This window comes from Passer montanus, unplaced genomic scaffold, assembly GCF_014805655.1.
Source record: "Passer montanus isolate IOZ18808 unplaced genomic scaffold, ASM1480565v1 scaffold12, whole genome shotgun sequence".
Classification (NCBI taxonomy): Eukaryota; Metazoa; Chordata; class Aves; order Passeriformes; family Passeridae; genus Passer; species Passer montanus.
The window spans coordinates 6579998-6598901 of NW_024358722.1; the positions used below are offsets into that span (position 1 = coordinate 6579998).

The following is an 18904-nucleotide window of genomic DNA, read 5'->3' on the forward strand; positions in this document are numbered from 1 at the left end:
TTTTATGAAATGCAGATTGATTTTACTGATACTCAAAGCTCACCAAAAGCCACATGATTGTGTTAACATGCTCTGAGGTTATATCAAGAAAACCACTCCAAGATCCAAGTGCAAAGCATATGAGTACCTAAGTACTTTCAATCAGTGCCGTCTCATGTCCTAACAACAAGGACTACAGGGTGAGTCCCCATTTGCCTTTCACATAGGTCCTTTTTTGGTCAACTAGATGTAGGCATGTAACATTGGGCACATTAGGTATGGTTTATAACACCAAATACTTCCTGAATAAAACTTAACTGTGCACAGAAGACTGATCTAAGCCAATTATAGGAGTGGTAACACCACTACTGTGCTACTGACACAGTTATCTTAGTTGTATTATCATTTTTATTTCTGTTAGCTATTTCTTGAAATACAGTGAACCTGTAATAAAAATTTCTGCCAGGCATATTAAAGAGACTTCTGTGTATGGGTGACACTTGTGTTAAGGGGATGAGTCAAGGTAATTCAAGTGAAGAGGCAATTAAGGTGGAATAAATCACAAGGTTGAGGCAAGAGAAGAGAACCCATTTGCTCTACCACTGGTAATATAGCCACTGTTTGAGATAATGAAGCAGAGCAGTTTCTGTAGTTGGTGTTAATTTGCCGTATTCACTTGGTTGACTGCTTTTTGAATCAGTTACTGTGTGAGGTTATACTTGTGTGTTGCATATCAGTTTTAATGTAATTCAAACTTGTCCAGTTCTCAGATGCAATGGTGTAATTTTAGGAAAGAATAGAATGGTAATTTGGGCCTACATAAGCCTGGTACTAGCTCTTTTATTCAGTTTATGGTAGGTCTCCTATTTGACAATAAGGTTCTGCTGTTTCACCTTGGCTTTCCTCTGAAGCATGGTAGAACCTCTGCATTCTAATATTGTGGTTTAGCTGTGTCATAAAGGTTCCACATGCATACGTGCCTCTGGTATCAGTATGGAAGGGGAATGGCTTGTCTTTTATTGGTGTAAACAATTTTGAGTTTTGTTCTCTTCTAATCAACAGAATTTAGCTTCCTGGAATCCTTCAAACCCCGAATGCCTCCTGCTTGTTGTGAAAGAGCTTGTGCAGCAGTATCATCAATTTCAGTGCAGCCGATTACGGGAGAGTTCTCGTCTCATGTTTGAGTATCAGACTTTACTTGAAGAGCCCCAGTATGGAGAAAACATGGAAGTCTATGCTGGCAAAAAAAACAACTGGGTAAGCTCTTATTACATCTAAAATGTTTTTAACAAATATAGCTCTTGCTTCAGACAATGTGAGTTCTTCCTGTGGATCTCCATGCTTTCTGTTTCCGACGGAGAAAACCATTTTACATCAGCTCATTTTCTATATTCCTTGTTTGGTATGTTGCTGTATTCCATTACATTGGTTCAACCAGATTACCAGGTGAGAATTGGTTTTGAACCTGGTGTTCATTCATCTGGTTGATAGGTGAAAACTTTGAAACTGTTGAAAAGCCTGTGCTGTGTTTAGAGGGCACAGTACAACATCAGTATGCAAGTTCCAGTTAGCTTTGAAGATTTGAGAGGCAGAATAACAGTGTTGGTATGACACCCTGCCAGCCTACCAGCCTGCTTAGGGATAGGATGTATTAGGGTGTGTTTCCACATTACGATTGAGTTGGTTTAATTGGTCGCTGCAGCTGCCACTGTCTCTCTTGCATTTGTCTAAGCTGAGATGAGTTGTTCTGGGAGAGGAGAGGAAAAACTAACCCAACTAATTTTCTGCAAGAGGAGGCAAGATGGGCTACAGCAGTGACTTTGTAGGGCCGTGCTTTCATAGGACAGTCAGACATTAAACTGGCTTATCTATTTCCTGAAGTTAGATCCCATGTTCCCACATGGGAAATGTGCCATTCTGTATAGAAACACTCTGTGTATACTATCTTTAAGATGTGGCCATTGGCAATGTAGGCATTTTGGTTACTGTGTGAATTGACGTTTTTTAAAAATTGATCTCTGCCACAGAGTAAGCTTTGTAAAAAAATCAGCTTTTTTCTGCTGGTAATATATTTTTCTTGAGAAGTTTGGAGTAAGATATGTCAGGAAATATCTAATGGTGTTTATGAAGAACTTGTTTCCCCTTTGCTTTCAGAACTAGCATACTCTTAAGATAAACTGGCCTTCAGAAGCTATATCTTCTGAAACAGTTGCAGTCTGAAAATTGATTAAAATTCAGCACTCTTATTATCAAGGCCTAAAATTCAACTGTATATCACTTCAATCATCCTTAAGATACAGGTGATTCAAGGATGCTTACTTTAGAACTCACACATTCATCTGGGTTTTTTTTCCTTAGGCAAGTAATCTAGGCTTTTTTATTTGAACTCAGATTTAATTTTCTTCATCAAAGAAATTCAGACCTCTTAAATGTTTATAGATCAGAATATTTGATTGAAATTAGCTTATTCACAGATGTTATTGTCCCTAGCTTGCATCCCAAACAACTTGGTGTATCTCTAAATTTCATCATACTGGTTTATTGAAGTGTAGAAGGCTTTCTGAACTGTACTGAAATTTTATCAAGTCTTTTCTCAGTCTTTGGTGACTGAATAAAGAACTTTCTTTTCTTTAATTTTAAATGCTATTTTTAATTGAAAAAATTCCAATAAAATAAATTTTAAATACATTTTGAGTCAAATCCTTTTCATATAACAGAGCTATAGATTTTTCCATAGCGTGTGCTATTTTGCAAGTCTTAATTCTCTGTCAAGAAGACTTTTGAGAGTTTTGAAGATTTTGTGAGCTTAGTATATGTGACAGAGTTTTCTAGTGTCCTAAAACAAAACTGTGAAACTACCTTGTGTAGTTCTCTTTACTGTCCTTTACAACTGTTTTGTTAGCCTCAAGGATCAGCAAAATAGGATTGTTTTTCCAGAAAGCAAGAGGTAAACGGCCTTTTATCTTCTCTGCCTAGAAGTTATTGAAATTCATGTTGCTGCTGTCTCTCGGGAATCAGTAGTAGCTCAGCAGATTTCTGAAATAATCAAGTATGAGCCTTGCACATTGTTATCAAAGCAATCATCTTAGGTGCATGAGTTAAAAATACTTTGAAGAGAATGCCTGAATTCAGCTCTCTGGAACAAAATGGAACAGAAATTTGCTCTTATACCTTTGTTCCAGTGCCTCCAGTTCCCTAAAGTGCGAGCCTCCAAGATATTTGACAAATCAACAAACTATTACCTAGCTTAGTAGCTTCTTGTTGGAGGAATACCGGCAGACACAGGAGCCCATTAAATTCCCAGTCGCTCAGGGCTGTGGCCAGAAATTCATCTCTCTCGACCTGATGCCTCTATCCAGCTGGTCTGGGCAGGGGAGATGAGCACCATGGACAGGGGCTGCTCCCTGTCCAGCCAGAATGCCTTTGGAAGTATTAGTTTGCAAAGTAATCTTGATTGAATTGTAGGAGAGATCGAGACTTTTTGGAGCAGCTGGTGATCAGAGCGGCATTGATCAGAGGTCATTCATGTGTTCAGTGGCCATCCCAGTTCATCAGGCTTGGTATTATACCAAAAATAATTTTCTGGGTTTTATGGCAACTCTTGCATGGCATTTTTTGAAATCCAGAGGAGAAGCACTATCTATAATATCCATTTCACTCCAGATAAGAAGTGAGGACCCTGACTGTTATCGTAGCAGTCTTCATGTTAAACGTGTGCAAGAAGTTGGTGATTTTTCTGCATACATCTGTAATACAGCATCAGGAACTTGGTACCTTTCCTCACAAGTGGTGTAATCAGGAAAGGTTTCACAGTTGGCCTTTAATGTGCACTCACTTTTTGTTGCATAGTGTGTTTGTGAGCAATTTCTTTGCATATCTTGTGTGACTACCAGTGACAAATTTTAAGGGCAATTCTTAGCTAGCTGGCATAAGGGTGAATTACAGCCCAACATCATACAAATCCTTTTGGCAAATGATATAACTAGAAAGGTGCCATTGGGAATATTTCAGTTCCATTCCAGATCTTGTTTGCTCTTGTTTAGTGACTTAAAGGTAGAATGAGTTATCTGTAGTTCATGCCTGGTAGATAGACCCAGAAACAGATTGGCACTGACAAATTGATAAGCTTGTCTCAAATTATGCCAGTTTTTGTAATTTATTGCATTAAAAAAAATGTTTAACACTTTCTTTACTGCTAATTCAACCTACCTAACAAATATAGCTGCTGTGTGGCTGCTATATTGAACTAAAAAAATAGAGATAACAAAAAATTAACATGGAGGAAATCAGGCAGGCATTTGTTTTTTAAAACCAGCTAACTTTGTTGCTTTATAACCAGGTGGACGAAGTCTGGTTTTAAGGAAGTGTATGAAACAGAGAGGAAATCCTTTCCATTTCCTTCACATACCCTTTATACGTAAAAAAGAGCAGTGTGTATGGGACACTTGGCAAATTTTCAGCAAACAGTTGTCTAGGTGTTTAGAGTTACATAATTCTTCATAAGACACATTATTTAAAACCGTCTACTTGAACTCTTTTCTTCTAACTTTATTCAGAGGATACTTTTGATACATGCTTACCTTTCAAAACACAAATTCTCTTACATATATCTGCAGTGTTTGTAAAGATGACTCTGTTTTATCTATATGTTCTTATCAATTTGTCAGGTTTTTAGCTTTGCTTTCAGACTCTTTGCAGGTCTCGCCAGACCTTTGCCCGGAAATGAGTACAGCCAAGATACATCTATATTTAGGGTGTAACAAAATATAGTCTGATTTTTTGCCATGCACATTGTTTTATTCTAACTACTTTTTGCTGTTGACTTACTGGCAATGAGGATTAATGTTTTTTGAGGTGTTTTTTCATATGACACCTGTGAAATCTGTAATTTTTTTTTCCTCTCCAGTATTTCTATTCAGCAGTTTTGTTTAAAATCTCAACCCTTCTCTTTGTATGAGCTCTTACATGTTTTTCTGGATAATATTTAATCTTCAGAATGTTTGTGGTTTTCTTTTAGCTACCAAATCTCATTAGTGTTACCTTTTTTCCACAGACTGGAGAATTCTCGGCTCGCTTCCTCTTGAAGCTGCCTGTCGATTTCAGCAATATTCCTACATACCTTCTCAAGGTAAAACCACTGTCTATTTTCACAGTATTTGTGAGAGTGTAGGAATTATTGCAATCCCCTTAGTAATTATTTTGACTTTCCTGCTGTCCTGCTCTCCAAGAGTTTGAAAGTTCACAATTTTTAAATCTGATTGGATTATGTTTAGGAAAGGTGATGTTGGACATACTGTTGTTTTGTGTGCTACATTAATGTCATCTTTTATATGAGTCTGTGGAATTAAATGACATGGCATTGATGATGAACAGTCTCAATTGTACCAAGAGTGACAGTAGAAAAAGAAAAGCTAACTAAATACACCGTTTCTTAACAAGGAATGAAAGCAAATTCTGGTTACTTGAACTGAAAGCTTCAGTGATTACTTTACTTCATTGTTCACAATGAACAGAAGTTTGACCAGATACTTTTGAAAGTAGTACTATATTTTTACAAGTTGGGATGAAAAAGCATTCATTTCTTTGCTAAGAGGAGAAATAAAAACAGAAAAAGCAGTTTGTGACAAACTACCACCTTGGAAGAATTTGAAATGAGTGTTTTTACAGCAAGGGGACAGTCTGTTTGAAGCAGCTACTGAGGAAGTCCATCATAAGGTCAATGTTACTATATTTGGAGAACACAGTGAGAGATCTGGTTTTTCTGTCTATCTGTCTATCTGACTGTCAGAGTGAAGTGTCAGAACTTCCACTGTACACAATGTTTGAGTCAGTTGATGTTGCCAACACTCATCTTTCCTTTAAACCATGTGTCTGCCTTTTAAATATTTGGAAAGAGGAACAGCTACTTAGTCTTTAAAAACTAATGTGTTAAGATTAAATTGTCAGTGTGGATTCCATTACCTCCTCTTCATCTTATTGTTAGAACTGTCTTCAGTTATTGTTAAATCACAGTTGCAAGTGTGAGTCTTCAGTGTTTCACCAAATAAGATGTCTCAAGCTACAAACCATGAAAGTAAAGGCAGGCACAACTATAATCTTGACTGAAATTTTCTGGTTGCAGTTTGAGATTGGAACCCTATGATCTTTCTAGCTTCTGTAGATTTTCTGCATGAGTAATGAGATGCTTCTTGAAAGCATGCAGATACTTCCAGTAGCATTTTTAAAATTAATGTGTTTTTTATATTTCATAGCCTAGATTTTTACAGCAACAATCCTTCGTGATGGGCAATGTACTAGTGAAATCCTTAGTTTTCTTGATCAGGCTTCTACAGCACAAGCTGGCAAGTTAACTATCTGTAGTAGGAAAGTGACATGTAGTCTGGCTGAGTAGCCACAGGAGAAGAAATATTGTTTGATTCCAGAAGTATTTGTTGACAGTAGAAAAATGGTTTGATTTAGTCTCCAGCATGGGTTATGACAGAGTGTGCTTTGTAGCAGGCAGGATCTTATACACTCTTGCTGCCTTTAGCTTCCTGTATGTACTCTGAGCTAGATGAATGTCATCTCTTGTGACATCAAAATAAACGACATGAAAGCAGGTAGAATCAGGACTACTCTGTTGTGATTTAAATAATTGTACTCTGACGACTCCAAATTAGTAAAGGAGCTATTAAACAAAAAAGATTTTTTTTTAAGCTGTGCACGTCTTTTTTGGATGAGACTTTTGACATAAATAGACCTTTAATATATTGCAATAAAATAGTTTATTTCCATCATGCCAGTTATGCTGGTTTCAATCCTGCCTGCTGGATTATGGTACATGATTGATAGAGCATTTATTGATGCAGTGGAAATAATTGTTAATATATTACACTGAAAGGTGGAAGAGCAATCAGTAATTGGGGGCTGTTAGTGTATTAACAGCTTAATGTTTTACTGCAGAATTAATGTGCTTGAATTATGTTCTAGTCTGTAGCCAGCCTTGCAGTATGCAGTAGCTTCTCTGTCAAGATTTGCAAAGTTCAAACCTGTTGTGTTTTCTCTGACATTTTTTTGATGTTTAATTAATACTACTTGTGTTAAAATCTGATGGAATATTAAAGACCATTATTTTTGCCTAACCAATCACTCCTAGCATCCCAGTGATTTCTAATGCTCTTCTGAAGTTTTTATTGATGTCAGTAGGTAACCACATTACAAGCATGACAGTAAAACTTTGTATCATAAGCCAGTACTCAGGTTTGATGATGTAAGCTGTGAGATCAGTATGCAGTGTTGCAAAGTCTTTAGGGTTGTTGAGAATACATACACTCTGGAATCATAAGGTGTTCCTCTGTCAACTTCGTACTGATTGTAGTGAGAGTACTTTAACTATAAAGAATAAAAGTTTGGAGATGTAGAATAAGTTGGATTGTTATAGACTGGAGAGGTGAATTTGCCAGGTTATTTCGAAAGTATTCGTGGCACTGAATTTAAAAATTGAGTTCAAGTGTGTGTGCATTTAAAGTAAAATAGATTGGTATATTTAGAAGACTGAGGATAGTTAAAAGAGCAATGCAGAGTACACTGTTTCTTCCTTTGAATTCTAAAATTGTAGCAAAGTTTGTTCAGTTACTCTAGTAAAATGCCTTCAGATGTTATTTAGTTGGAAACATAGTACCTGTTATAATGCCTGCAGCAGATAAATCTCTCTTCATGACTTCTCTTGCCATATTCCTTTACATTTGAAAGAAAAAAACATCATTGTGTATTTTCTATGCTAAATAGCTGTTCTAAAAGCAATGTTGGCTTACACTTAAAAAGCACATTCATTATTTTTTCTTTTAGAAAGTTATACTTTAATGCAAAGGTTTTAATTGAATATGGACCTTTGTCTCACTTTCAAATGGTTTTCTTATGCAAATCCATTTGATATAAGTGAAAACTTTGTGTTGAAACATCCTCAGAATCAAGTTGATGGCTCAAACTACTGCAAAGTTTATTATGTTAAATCTTTCATAAAGGTTCTCTTATTTGAAAAGAATGAGACTTTGGCTCAGGAAAATCCGTGTATACTTTTCCTTTGCCTTTTTTTGCAGTTGGATTTTTAATCAGCCTGTTCATTTTGAATTAAATTATTTTTGTTGGTTGTAGCATTTTTCATTTTCTCCACAATATTTTATAAAGGGAAGTATTCACCGTACATACTCGTTTTGAGAGTCAGACCCTAGTTTGCATTTCTGCCTCTTTACAGATACTGTGTATGCCACAGTAATAAAATAGGTTACAGGCTGAACATCTAAAATACCTCTTTTAAATTTTCATCGAATTTTTTAGGTTAGAAAAGACTTCTAAGATCGTGAAGTTGAACTGTTAACCCAGCACTGCCAAGTCCACTAAAAACCCCATGCCCGTCCCTAAGTGCCCCATCTACACATCAAATCAACATTTCCAGAGGTGGTGACTCCACAGCTTCTCTGGGCAGCCAGTTCCAGTGCCTGATCACTCTTTCTGTGAAGAAATTTTTCCAAATATCTAATCTAAACCTCCTCTGGTGCAACTTGAGCCTATTTCCTCTTGTCCTTTTACTGTTACCTGGGAAAAGAGGCTGACCTCCACCTCATTACAACCTCCTTTCAGGTGTTTATGGAGAGATAAGGATCATTCTTGAGCCTCATATTCTCCAGCCGAAACAACCCCAGATGCTGTGTCTACTTGTCACAAGACTTTTGCTCCAGACCCTTCCCCAGCTCCATTGCTTTTCTCTGAACACATTCCAACAGCTCAATGTCCTTGTAGTGAGAGGCCCAGAACTGGACACAGCACTTGAGGTGTGGCCTCACCAGTGCTGAGTACAAGGGCATGGTCACTGCCCTGGTTCTGCTGGCCACACAATTGCTGATACAAATTAGGATGCCATGGACCTTCTTGGCTACCTAGGTACATTCATTCTGTGTAGTTTTGTTTCTTTCTTCGTAGTGTTCGTCAGCTAGGGATACATATGTAATCATTATGACAAATCATTAAAAAACTCCAGCTCAGTAATTTACAAATTGTACTTGTTTATGAGACTTGTAGTGTGCTTGCAGAGTATCAGTGGATTTCAGAGTGTTGCCAGTGATGTTGTTAAAAACAAGACATTTAGGTATTTTTCTTCTTATTTCTGTGGGGGTTTTTAATGTTTTGACTAAGAAAGATGTTCCCTGATTAACACCACCTTGTTGTATGTATCTTTTAAAGTACTCATTTCCTATGTGTACGTACCTGCTTGTTGTGCTCCAGTGAATAGCTAATATCAGGACTAATTTAGCTATGATCCTGCGACCAGCAGCCTTCCAATAATTTGTCAGTATTGAAGTGTAAAGAACTACGCAACACAGACCTGTTTCTTTAGATGCCTTTTTTTTTTTTTTTTTGTGATGACCATTGTATTTAGTGCATATCTTTTAGAACTGAAATAAATAACAGACGTTGTCTAGACACATTGCCAGGGGCCAAACAGTTGTGTGTAAGACTGTCAGTGGAAGAGGTTTATCCTCACGTTCAAATTGAAAGATAAGAACATGTTTGTGTTTTTTCCCTTAGTCTGGTTTCATCATTTGGAAGTCTCTTAAAAGACTTCACTGCAACTTTTGTTTACAATGGAGACCAAATTCTAAGTACTGTGAAAAGATTGCAATACTTGTCTATATTTGAGTAATTAACTGTAGTACAGAACAACATAAATGTAACATGCAGGGTCAAATGAGATTTTTTTCCAGGCCAATTTCTTTACTGTTGTGCTTTAGCAGTTTGATTTCTTTGACAGCATTTAAGATTTGTGTTAAATTGCTGCAAATACCAAAACACAAATGCACTTGTATAAAGTTCTAATGCTGTTTGAAAAACCTGAGCTGAATATTCTGAAAAAGACTAATGTTTTATTTCGCTTTTAAACTTCTTTGATTTTGTTTGTCGCTGACCAACTAAAACCTGATGTGTAGCTTGTTGAGGTCACAACAGTGGCAAGAATGATGTAGAGTTCAGATCTGACTTGATCATTTTGCACTAGACAGTTTAGTCTGTGTCAGGCAGCTACCTCTCAAAATGTTATGCAGCATATTCTATTTGACTACCTTCCAAAATATATTTATGTCATATTGGATAGAATGATGGACCTGCATACCATACAAAGCTTGTCAGGTCTGTGATGCCTGGTGTCATTTTACCTCTTTTACCAATAGCAAAACTGGAAGTTTATAAGACTGACAGATAATCCTGAAATAAAATGTAGTCCTCATAATTCACAATACTCTGACCATGCTTTACACAGAGATCTTTTAGGCTAATTTAGATTGCTGTTAATATTAAACTACTTAAGACTTTGTTACAAAGACACAAAGTTAACTTCCTGAATTTCACAACATAAAGTATTCCTTATCTTGAGATATATGCAAGCATTTGGAGCAAATAGCTTATATTTTAAAAGTAGATGACAGTATGATATTCAATAGATTGATTATTATACCAGTGTTGAATTACTTAAACAGAATAATGTAATCAAATTGTCTGGGCTTCTTCTGTTAATAAAGGCAAACTTTATAACATACAATTATAATGAGCCATTGAGATTTTAGATTAGAAATGTGTCTCTGCAAGTTAGTACTGGCAGTATTTGAAACTGTAGCATTTGTAGCAGCTGAAGACAGTAAATTGCATGATCTAGAGGCTGGGAAAATAAATGTAAGCTGTGTGTGCAGAAGACATTTATCAGTATAGATGTCACTGATGCTTGTCTCTTATAGAGTCTTTCATTTTAGCCTGCAGTTTATTTTTGCTGTCCACGTTTTCCATTAAAAATAACAACGAAGTACCAGTGAGCAAGTGCTCCTTTAGCTCAATCATTGGCCACTGTCAGAGTAGCAGCCCAGTGCCAGAAGCAGGCAAACTCCAAGCCCTGGACCTTACATGTTGACTGAGGCAAAAAATAACGTGGGAAGGGGAAAAAAGAAAGTCTTCACGTCATGAAATGTTTCTGGTAGTTTGAAAAGTTGTGAAATCAGAAAACTAGATTTTTTTGGTGCTGAAATATTTTAAGTGTCTAGTTTTTTGTTATAGCTTAAAAGCTATGATCTGTCAGCTGTAAATGTTTGGAGATTTTGTTTTGGTTTTTTTATTTTGCAAGATGTTACACTTGTCACTATAGGTAAAGGGTATAAGATCTTTCATATTCCACTGTATTGTGCTTCTTGGCTGGTCATACCATTGTAGTCATATTATTGACCCTCACAGGGTTTTTCAGAATAGGTCACCTCTTGTTTTGTTACAGAATCTACTGATTCTGGTATTAGAGAGCTAAGAGTAAAGTGATAACTGCTTTAGTTCAGTGAAGCTGCAGAAATAGTTACAGACACAATGATTTAATTAGTCATCCTTTCATGATTTTGTTCCTAATATCTTCTGCCCACAAACCAAGGGAAGCAAAGCTGTATAAAAGTGTACTTCATGATCAAAATGTGTTACATTTGAATTCTGGGGGAAAAAAATGCCTTCATTCTCACTAAATTTATTAGTACAGTTTTTCCAGAACAAGATGAGTTGTTTGTAGCATCTAGTGACTAAAACCACATAAAATATGTTAGTGTCAGGAGCACCTTAAGCTCCGTATGCTGAAAGCCAAAAGCAATTTTTTAAAGTCAGCATTTTCTGTAATTTATTGGAAGATTTTGTTAGCAAGATCTGTCAACTGGAACAGCTCATTCTGCACAGCTGATGATTTTTATAGGTTATGATCTTAATATGAATCATAGTCTCCAATCAACTGTATTTCTGATGACAGTTCTTTTATTGTTAAATATTTTATTTTTGTAATGCAGTTGTAAAGGAAAAGACCACCACATCTACTGATAAATTTTAAAATATTCATCTTAATTTCTGTGAATTCTTCTCAAATTTGGTAGAACTACTAATTTGCCATTCAGATGTGACTAGAGTTAGGGGGATTTTCATTAATTTTCTTTAAAAAATTAAAATAAATAAGTTAAAAAGAGCAGCTTTTGAAAGCCTTTTTGTATCTGGTGGGAAAGTTTATAGATATGTTATGTTGCGTGACTTGGTTCAGATTTACTGCCTTGTTAGGGCTTGTAATTTGTACTATTGCTTTACATTTGCATTTTATGTATTGCATAGGGAGAATGGAATTCAATAGCCATAAAAATAATTGCGGGTTATTACATAATGATGGTGCTTGTTTTATCTGTCATGGTCCGCCCATGCTATGTAGAACAAGCAATGTACAGTGGTCTTAAACTGGGAAATGGATCTTGGAAATACATCAATTCTTGCATTCGTTCTATACTGCTGTTTCTTGTTGAAGAAAAAAAAACTGAGAAATTGTTGAGCATAGAATTTGAGGGTAGCAAGTACTCTGTGAAACTCATGAACCAGCAAATCTGTATTTGCAAATACATAAAGCATGATGGTAGGATTTTCTGAAGGATGTTTCCATGCTGAGCCCACAGCCCCTTTCAGTATCCCTAATACTGGGGTTCTTTCTAAGACTTCATATCAGGGCTTAAATTCTACAGCACCTCATATATTGACATTTTAAAGTAAATTTTGTTTATAAAAGTCCCAGCTGCTGTTATAAGGACTGGGTTGGTTTAATCTTCTGGGGTTCTTTTGTTCTGGCTTTCAACTTAGGAGACTATGTCTTTTTCAGAAAGAATAGTATTAACATGAATGTGCATCTGTATGGTGATTTCATATGATTTAGTCATGCTTGGTTTGAATGCTGTGATTTGCATTGGTAGCTTTTTTTTGGTTAAATATACAAAATCCTTTCATGACTGCCAGTCTTAAAAGAAGGTTTCATTTGTTTGGGTTTTTTTAGAATATATGTCTGTAAAATAATCATGTAGTGACGTGTTTAACACTACTCACTTTTACTCTGTTTCATGGGTTTAGAGGTTTAAGACAAACAAAAAAAAAAAATTAAAGCTTTAACATTGAAATAGTTACTCTCAGCAGTAAACATACTGAGGTTGACTGATCCATCACTTTTATTTTTGTCTAATTGATAGTGGCAATGTCATTAATCATAATACCATTAAAAAAAAAGTAAAAACAAACAAAAAAAGGATGTTCTGCTGTTTTTCTTCTCTTACCAAAAAATGCACAGCATTTTGTCTAACAATTGCTAACTAATAATGTGCCATGTTCCTATAAAGCTTTTAATTTCTATAGTAACTGCTGTTTAGGAAGTAGTTGCTTGTTTACAGAAGGTGTGTATGTAGGCATTTTCTGCTTTAGAAGGAGACTTTAGATGAGAAGGCTAAAGGAAAGTCTGCCTTGTCCAGCAGCATCTCAGTGAGACAGTGAAAGAGCAGCAAATAAAACTTAGACTTCTTGAGTCTCTATTGCTGTTTTAACAGTTTAGGTGTTCATGCTAGAACTTGTATGTCTTTCATGTGCTGAGACCTGTAATCTTTGCAAACAGCACATCCATGGGAGAGAAGGGGCAGTGGGGAGGAGCACTGGGTGCAATTAGGTGCACTCCTTAGGCCTTAGCAGGTAACCAGTACATCAAAAATTGGGCAAAAAGATGTCCATGAATTAAATATTGGTTTTGAACTGCATAATAAACTGTCTGGAGTGCACATATAACATGTAAGTACACCCATATGATACCATTAGGAAGTCCCTGTGGTGAAAGAAAATAGGGAAATAGAGTTAAAAAGATAATGCTGTTCCAATTCTGCCCATGTTTTGTCATTTTAATTACTTGATGTTGTAGCTGTCTTAAATAATAAACTACTGAAATATACATGCTTTTAATATATTGGAATGTATTTATATATTTGGAGATATCAGATATTCTCTGTTTTACTGTAACATCTTTTCTGGTGTAGAAAAATGTTAGACAAATATGACTGATGTCTTGACTAAAACTGATGACTGACTGATGGTATGTAAATAATCAGTGATTCATTTGCAAAACCCTGAGGACAATGTGTTGGTTAACAAAGAATAAACACACTCATTCTAAATTATTATTCTCATTGTTTAGCATTTATAATGCGTGTCCTAGATAAAATCATTAATTCTATCTCATTTCACCTAGACTCATTACTTTTTCTAAGTAATAAATCTTACTTAATTTTCATTTTACTATTGTTAAGTGATTAGATAAACTCTTGAAATATAGGTCAGATAGGTTCCCATTTTCACATACATCTAGGTATTGTTGCTTTTTCTCCCTACATAGATTAGATGAAATTAGTAACTGATCATCTCACAAGTTCTAATTTAATGTATTGTTCACAGAAGTTGTGACATACGATAAAAAACATCTGTGTTTCAGATAGGACTTAAAACATGACCTAGGTATATGCAAATTCAGAGTGGAATCCTGAGCTGTGAGCAGAGAGCTTGTCCAAGGCTTTAACCAGGGCAGTGTTCTTCCTCTCCCCTCTCTTTCTATAACCTTCACAACTCATCACAGTTCAAATTAGCGCACATTTAAGTTTGGTTCATTTTGACACACTTTTCTTCAAGGAAAAACAAGCCATGCCTGTCAACAGAAAGAGTTGAGTGGCTTCAGAGTTGCTGGAGATTTTTCTCCTAGGCCGTTTTTCCACTATTATGGGTCCTTACTGTTGTGCCATTATAACATTCTTTAGTATTCTTGAGTGTCTTAAGGTGATTTGGACACCTTTTCACATTTGGACAATGAGTGTATCTCTGAAGATACTTAGAACTTCAATTGTACCTTCTTTCTAAAGTTCACAGAATTGAGCTGTGTTCTGCATGAAAGAAAAACATTGCAACTGTTTCACTTATTAAAAAAAATATTGAAAAGCAAATAAATGGCAGAACAGAGACCAAAGTTCATGCAATCTGACATGCAGTCTGTATGAGAAATATTTAAACTAAAATACAATTTTAATTTATGTTCTTAAGGCTGTTCATCTTTGTTTACAAAAAGGCTGTTCTGGAACACTTACCTGTAGTTTTTTGTGTATCCATTTCATTTCATTTCATGCATATCATTTATTTTAAAAATGTCAATAAAAGGTTGGTAAAATCACAGTAATTTCTGGACTTTGTTTTGTGTAATTAATCTTGACTGCACTAGAGCTGCTGAACAGAAGAGCAGTTTCTCTTGTATTAAAATTCTTTTTCACATGGTGACTCAAACTCCCTTTTCAAGCTCTGGGGTTTTTTAATATAAAATCAGAAATTGCTGAAACTTTATTTCAAGATGTGTAAATTATAGGTGGATATTACTTGTTTGGTAGAAATAGAAGACTGAGGTGTTAATAATACACCATTTTAGGACTGAGTGCTTTATGAGTTCTCCTAAAACAAAAGAAATGTTGGAGAGAAAATACCAGAGAGATTCTCTTGATGCAATAGCAAATGTTTCATAAGAAGCTGTGAAACTGAATTTGTAATAAACAAGACTGGCATTTATGACTGTTCTTGCAGCATCAGTTTTACTGTATGGCAGCAACTTAATAGCGAAAATATTCTCTTTGTTTCTTTTTTGTTATTGTTGTTTACCACATGTTGCCAGTTCCTTCTTGAAAAGATGCATGATCAAACTGCAGACCCATTTACAGGCCTTCAGGCAATGATAGTATCACATTTAGAAGACTATACCTATTAAAGCAACTTGAAGGCATATATTATTTCTCTGACTCATGTGAGGCAGCATTGCAGTGTGCAAAATTACTTTCCCTTGGCTTCTTTATTTATGAATTTCGTGAATATAGTTGAATAAACTTATCCCTTGGTGTAGAAAGTTATATGCCACTGATACAGAAATGTTATCACTGTTACAAGAAGGTAACTGTGTATGAATAAGAATATGTTAATATAATCCTTTAATACTAAATATAAAAGAAGATATAGCACAAAGAGATAATTTAATAGGAAAGAGCTGAGCGTAATTCAAAGCCAATTAAGAAGTAGAGATCCATGTAAGATTGAAAAAATTGCAGTCTCATAGGTTTGGAAGGATGCATTCCCAGGAAACTTGCAAAATTGTAATAGTGATCTGTATAAGTTTTGAAAGATCTGTATAAGATCTGAAAAAAGAAATTTAATTAATTTTGCAATGCTCTTCATCAAGACAGAACATGACTGTGCTTATCAGGACGCCTCTTCTAGAGCAGTTTTTTGGCACATACAGATGTAGGTTTTAAGTAAAATCACCACAATTGTGAGCAGTAGAAATAGTGAAGCTTCATTTCAGACAGTTCCAATCCCTCATCTTCTTGAATCACTGCACTATGCTGTTATTGTTCTTACATGTGTCCTGTGTAGCAATTTATCAAGTTGAAAGGATGAGAAGTGTTTTCACTATTTGTTCCCCATTTTGCTGCCTTTCATAGCAAACTGAATTGACCTGTTTCAGTACTTGGTGGAATAACCAGTTGTGTCTTTCCTATACCTGACTGCTGATCTTCATAGAGATTCTATGAACTTAATTATCTTTTGAGACTAAAAACAGGGAAAGGAGTGAAGAGAGTGGGGAGGCATCTGAAAAGAGTGGTTACATATGCACTGAGTCTGAAACTAAATTAAAAGGGAGGAAAATTTACAGTATGTCTACACTAGAATGAAAAACTTGATATTCAGAATTTTTTCATCATCCAAAAAGTTTTAAAACAACTTGGCTCAAATGGGATGAATGCACAAGTAGAACATTTACACTTGCTTAGCACCGAGGCATTCAGTTGGATTTGTTTGTAAACTCTTTCCTGCAGCTCAATCACCTATCAGTGTTGTTTAAATCAATTTGGGAATGCTTATGTAAGGGTTTATATAGTTTAAATCTTTAGTCAAGTGATCCATTTGGGAACATTTGTGGTAGATCATGGTGCAGCTGATTTTCTTCTTCTTCCACTGAGTTGTTCATCACTGTTACTGTGAAGGAAATCTCTCGTTTAATGTAAGCTGAAAGAATCAATAGTAAGTTTTCAGTATGAAGACTGTTACCTGCTCATTGAATATGCAAAAGCTGTTTTGGGGTTGGACAGAAAAAACAAGAGTCTGAATTTGTAGAGAAAGATGAATAATCTCTGCATTACCATATTAAGGCAATTTCGGAATGTACTTTCAATTAAGATATTTACAGCTGTACAAAACATTAGTGTTTCTTGAATCACAGAGAAAGACTGGAAACAAGTCTTATCTCTTTATCTCTGTGTTCTAATTTTGTATTCTTTGAAAAATACAATGAAAAAGATTCTTCTTGAGATTAATATTTTGGAAGCTTACTGCATGTAAACTTTTGAAAACACTATTTTGAAACTTTTACAGTATTGTCTCCAGATATTTATTTGTTTCTCCTGTCCATGCTCAATTTATCACTTCATGTGAATTACTAGTTTGGGACTGGTTTTTTTTTTTTTGTTATTTTTTTATGCAGCCATTAATTGCAGTCCAGCTTCTAACACTGAAAGCTAGGCAGATATGGAGCCAAGCATGTATTAATGCTGATTGAGAAGGGCATAGTCAAAAATTGACAAAAAACCTTGACAGTGTCCTGTTAAGTAACCATCGACAAATATTTGAATTCCATTATTTTAATGGACTCCTTTCTTGATTAATCAATGGCCTTATTCTCTTAAGCATATCTGTCAGGACATTTCTTCCTAACAAATCTGTTCAGCCTGGAGCATGTAAAGCATCATCCTCATCTTCAAACTGTGTTAAGTCAAGAAAGTGTTGTGATTATGTGGGCATTGCTTGTCCAAGAACATTAAGAACCTTGGTCAGGATCTTTTTAACCATAAAAGGATGTCTGTTATGCTTTCTTGTTTGGTGTAAGTTTGAGTGGAATGAAAAAAAAAATACGGAAGGAATTTTTATTGCAGAGAAGTATTTCCCTTCAAATAGCACATGAAGGAATACTGTGTCTGGAAAAAAAATTTGTTGGCAGGGGAAGAAGTAGTTCGATAAATGTTGTTGATAAATGTTTTAACTTCAAATGACAATTGGATTTAAAAATCAAATTTTTATACCATCAGAAACATAAAAAGTTAATTTTTAGACAACTATTTATTTTTCTTCTATTTGTATAAACCATTCTCTGGATACTAGGCCTGATTTGTTTTATTCTTTTGTTCCCACCATAGTTAGAGACTGTTATCAATTGCCTTTGTTTAGAAGCTTGCCTGTAAAATGAAGAAAAAATAAAAGAACTTGATAATGTGTGTGTTCCAGGAATTTGCATATGAAGATAAGAGTTTTTTAGTGCAGTTCTAAGCTGGTTATGTACAAACATAATTGTTAGCAAAATATTTATTTATTGTTTTTCAATATGTTTTGTATTTCTTTTGAGAATGATGACAAATTACTGGGCATTGATATCTATGGTGGGAAAATGATATATTTTATTTTAAGATTGTGAAATCATAAAATAAGTTCAAAAGTGAATAGGCACTATTTTTCAATTTGCATTCCATTTTTAACAGTATATTTCCTTTTCAAGTGTAACAGTAATTACCAGAATTCTCAAACTCAAACCCTTTAAGTGACCAAAACTGTTGACCAAAAAAAAGGACAGTATGTGCTCTTTGCATCCGTGTGTGTCCATGGGCAGTGCACAGCTTGGTATACTACAAATATCTATTTTGATATATTATGAAATGTATTTAAAGCCTCAAAGGGAGCATCAGTGTCTTCTCTTTCCTTGTGTCACTGTGAGATTTTCAACATGAAGGATAAGGAAGAACAATTTTGATATTTTTTGTTTCCACTGAGGTTCTTAGAGAGATTCTTTTTGATCTTGCTGAGAGGGCAAGTCACGTAATTTCTTGGGTTTTCATATTTAAAACAAGGGGCAAATATTTAAAACTTATTAGTGGCATACAGTTCCAAATTGATACCATATTTTGATTCTTATTGCAGTCTTAAGTTTCTTTCTACAACAGATTATTGGTTGCACAGCTATTCA

The 18904-nt window shown here is 35.2% G+C and overlaps 1 protein-coding gene across 2 annotated transcripts in view; it reads left to right on the forward strand.

Annotated features, from left to right (window-relative positions):
• Window positions 1-18904, forward strand: part of BABAM2 (BRISC and BRCA1 A complex member 2) — a 161748-nt gene that overhangs the window by 49299 nt on the left and 93545 nt on the right. For both annotated transcript variants that reach the window (XM_039697666.1, XM_039697664.1), the window contains exons 5-6: window positions 1042-1236; window positions 5033-5107. In XM_039697666.1, the coding sequence (XP_039553600.1) occupies window positions 1042-1236; window positions 5033-5107 (270 nt within the window). The remainder of the gene's footprint in view (window positions 1-1041; window positions 1237-5032; window positions 5108-18904) is intronic.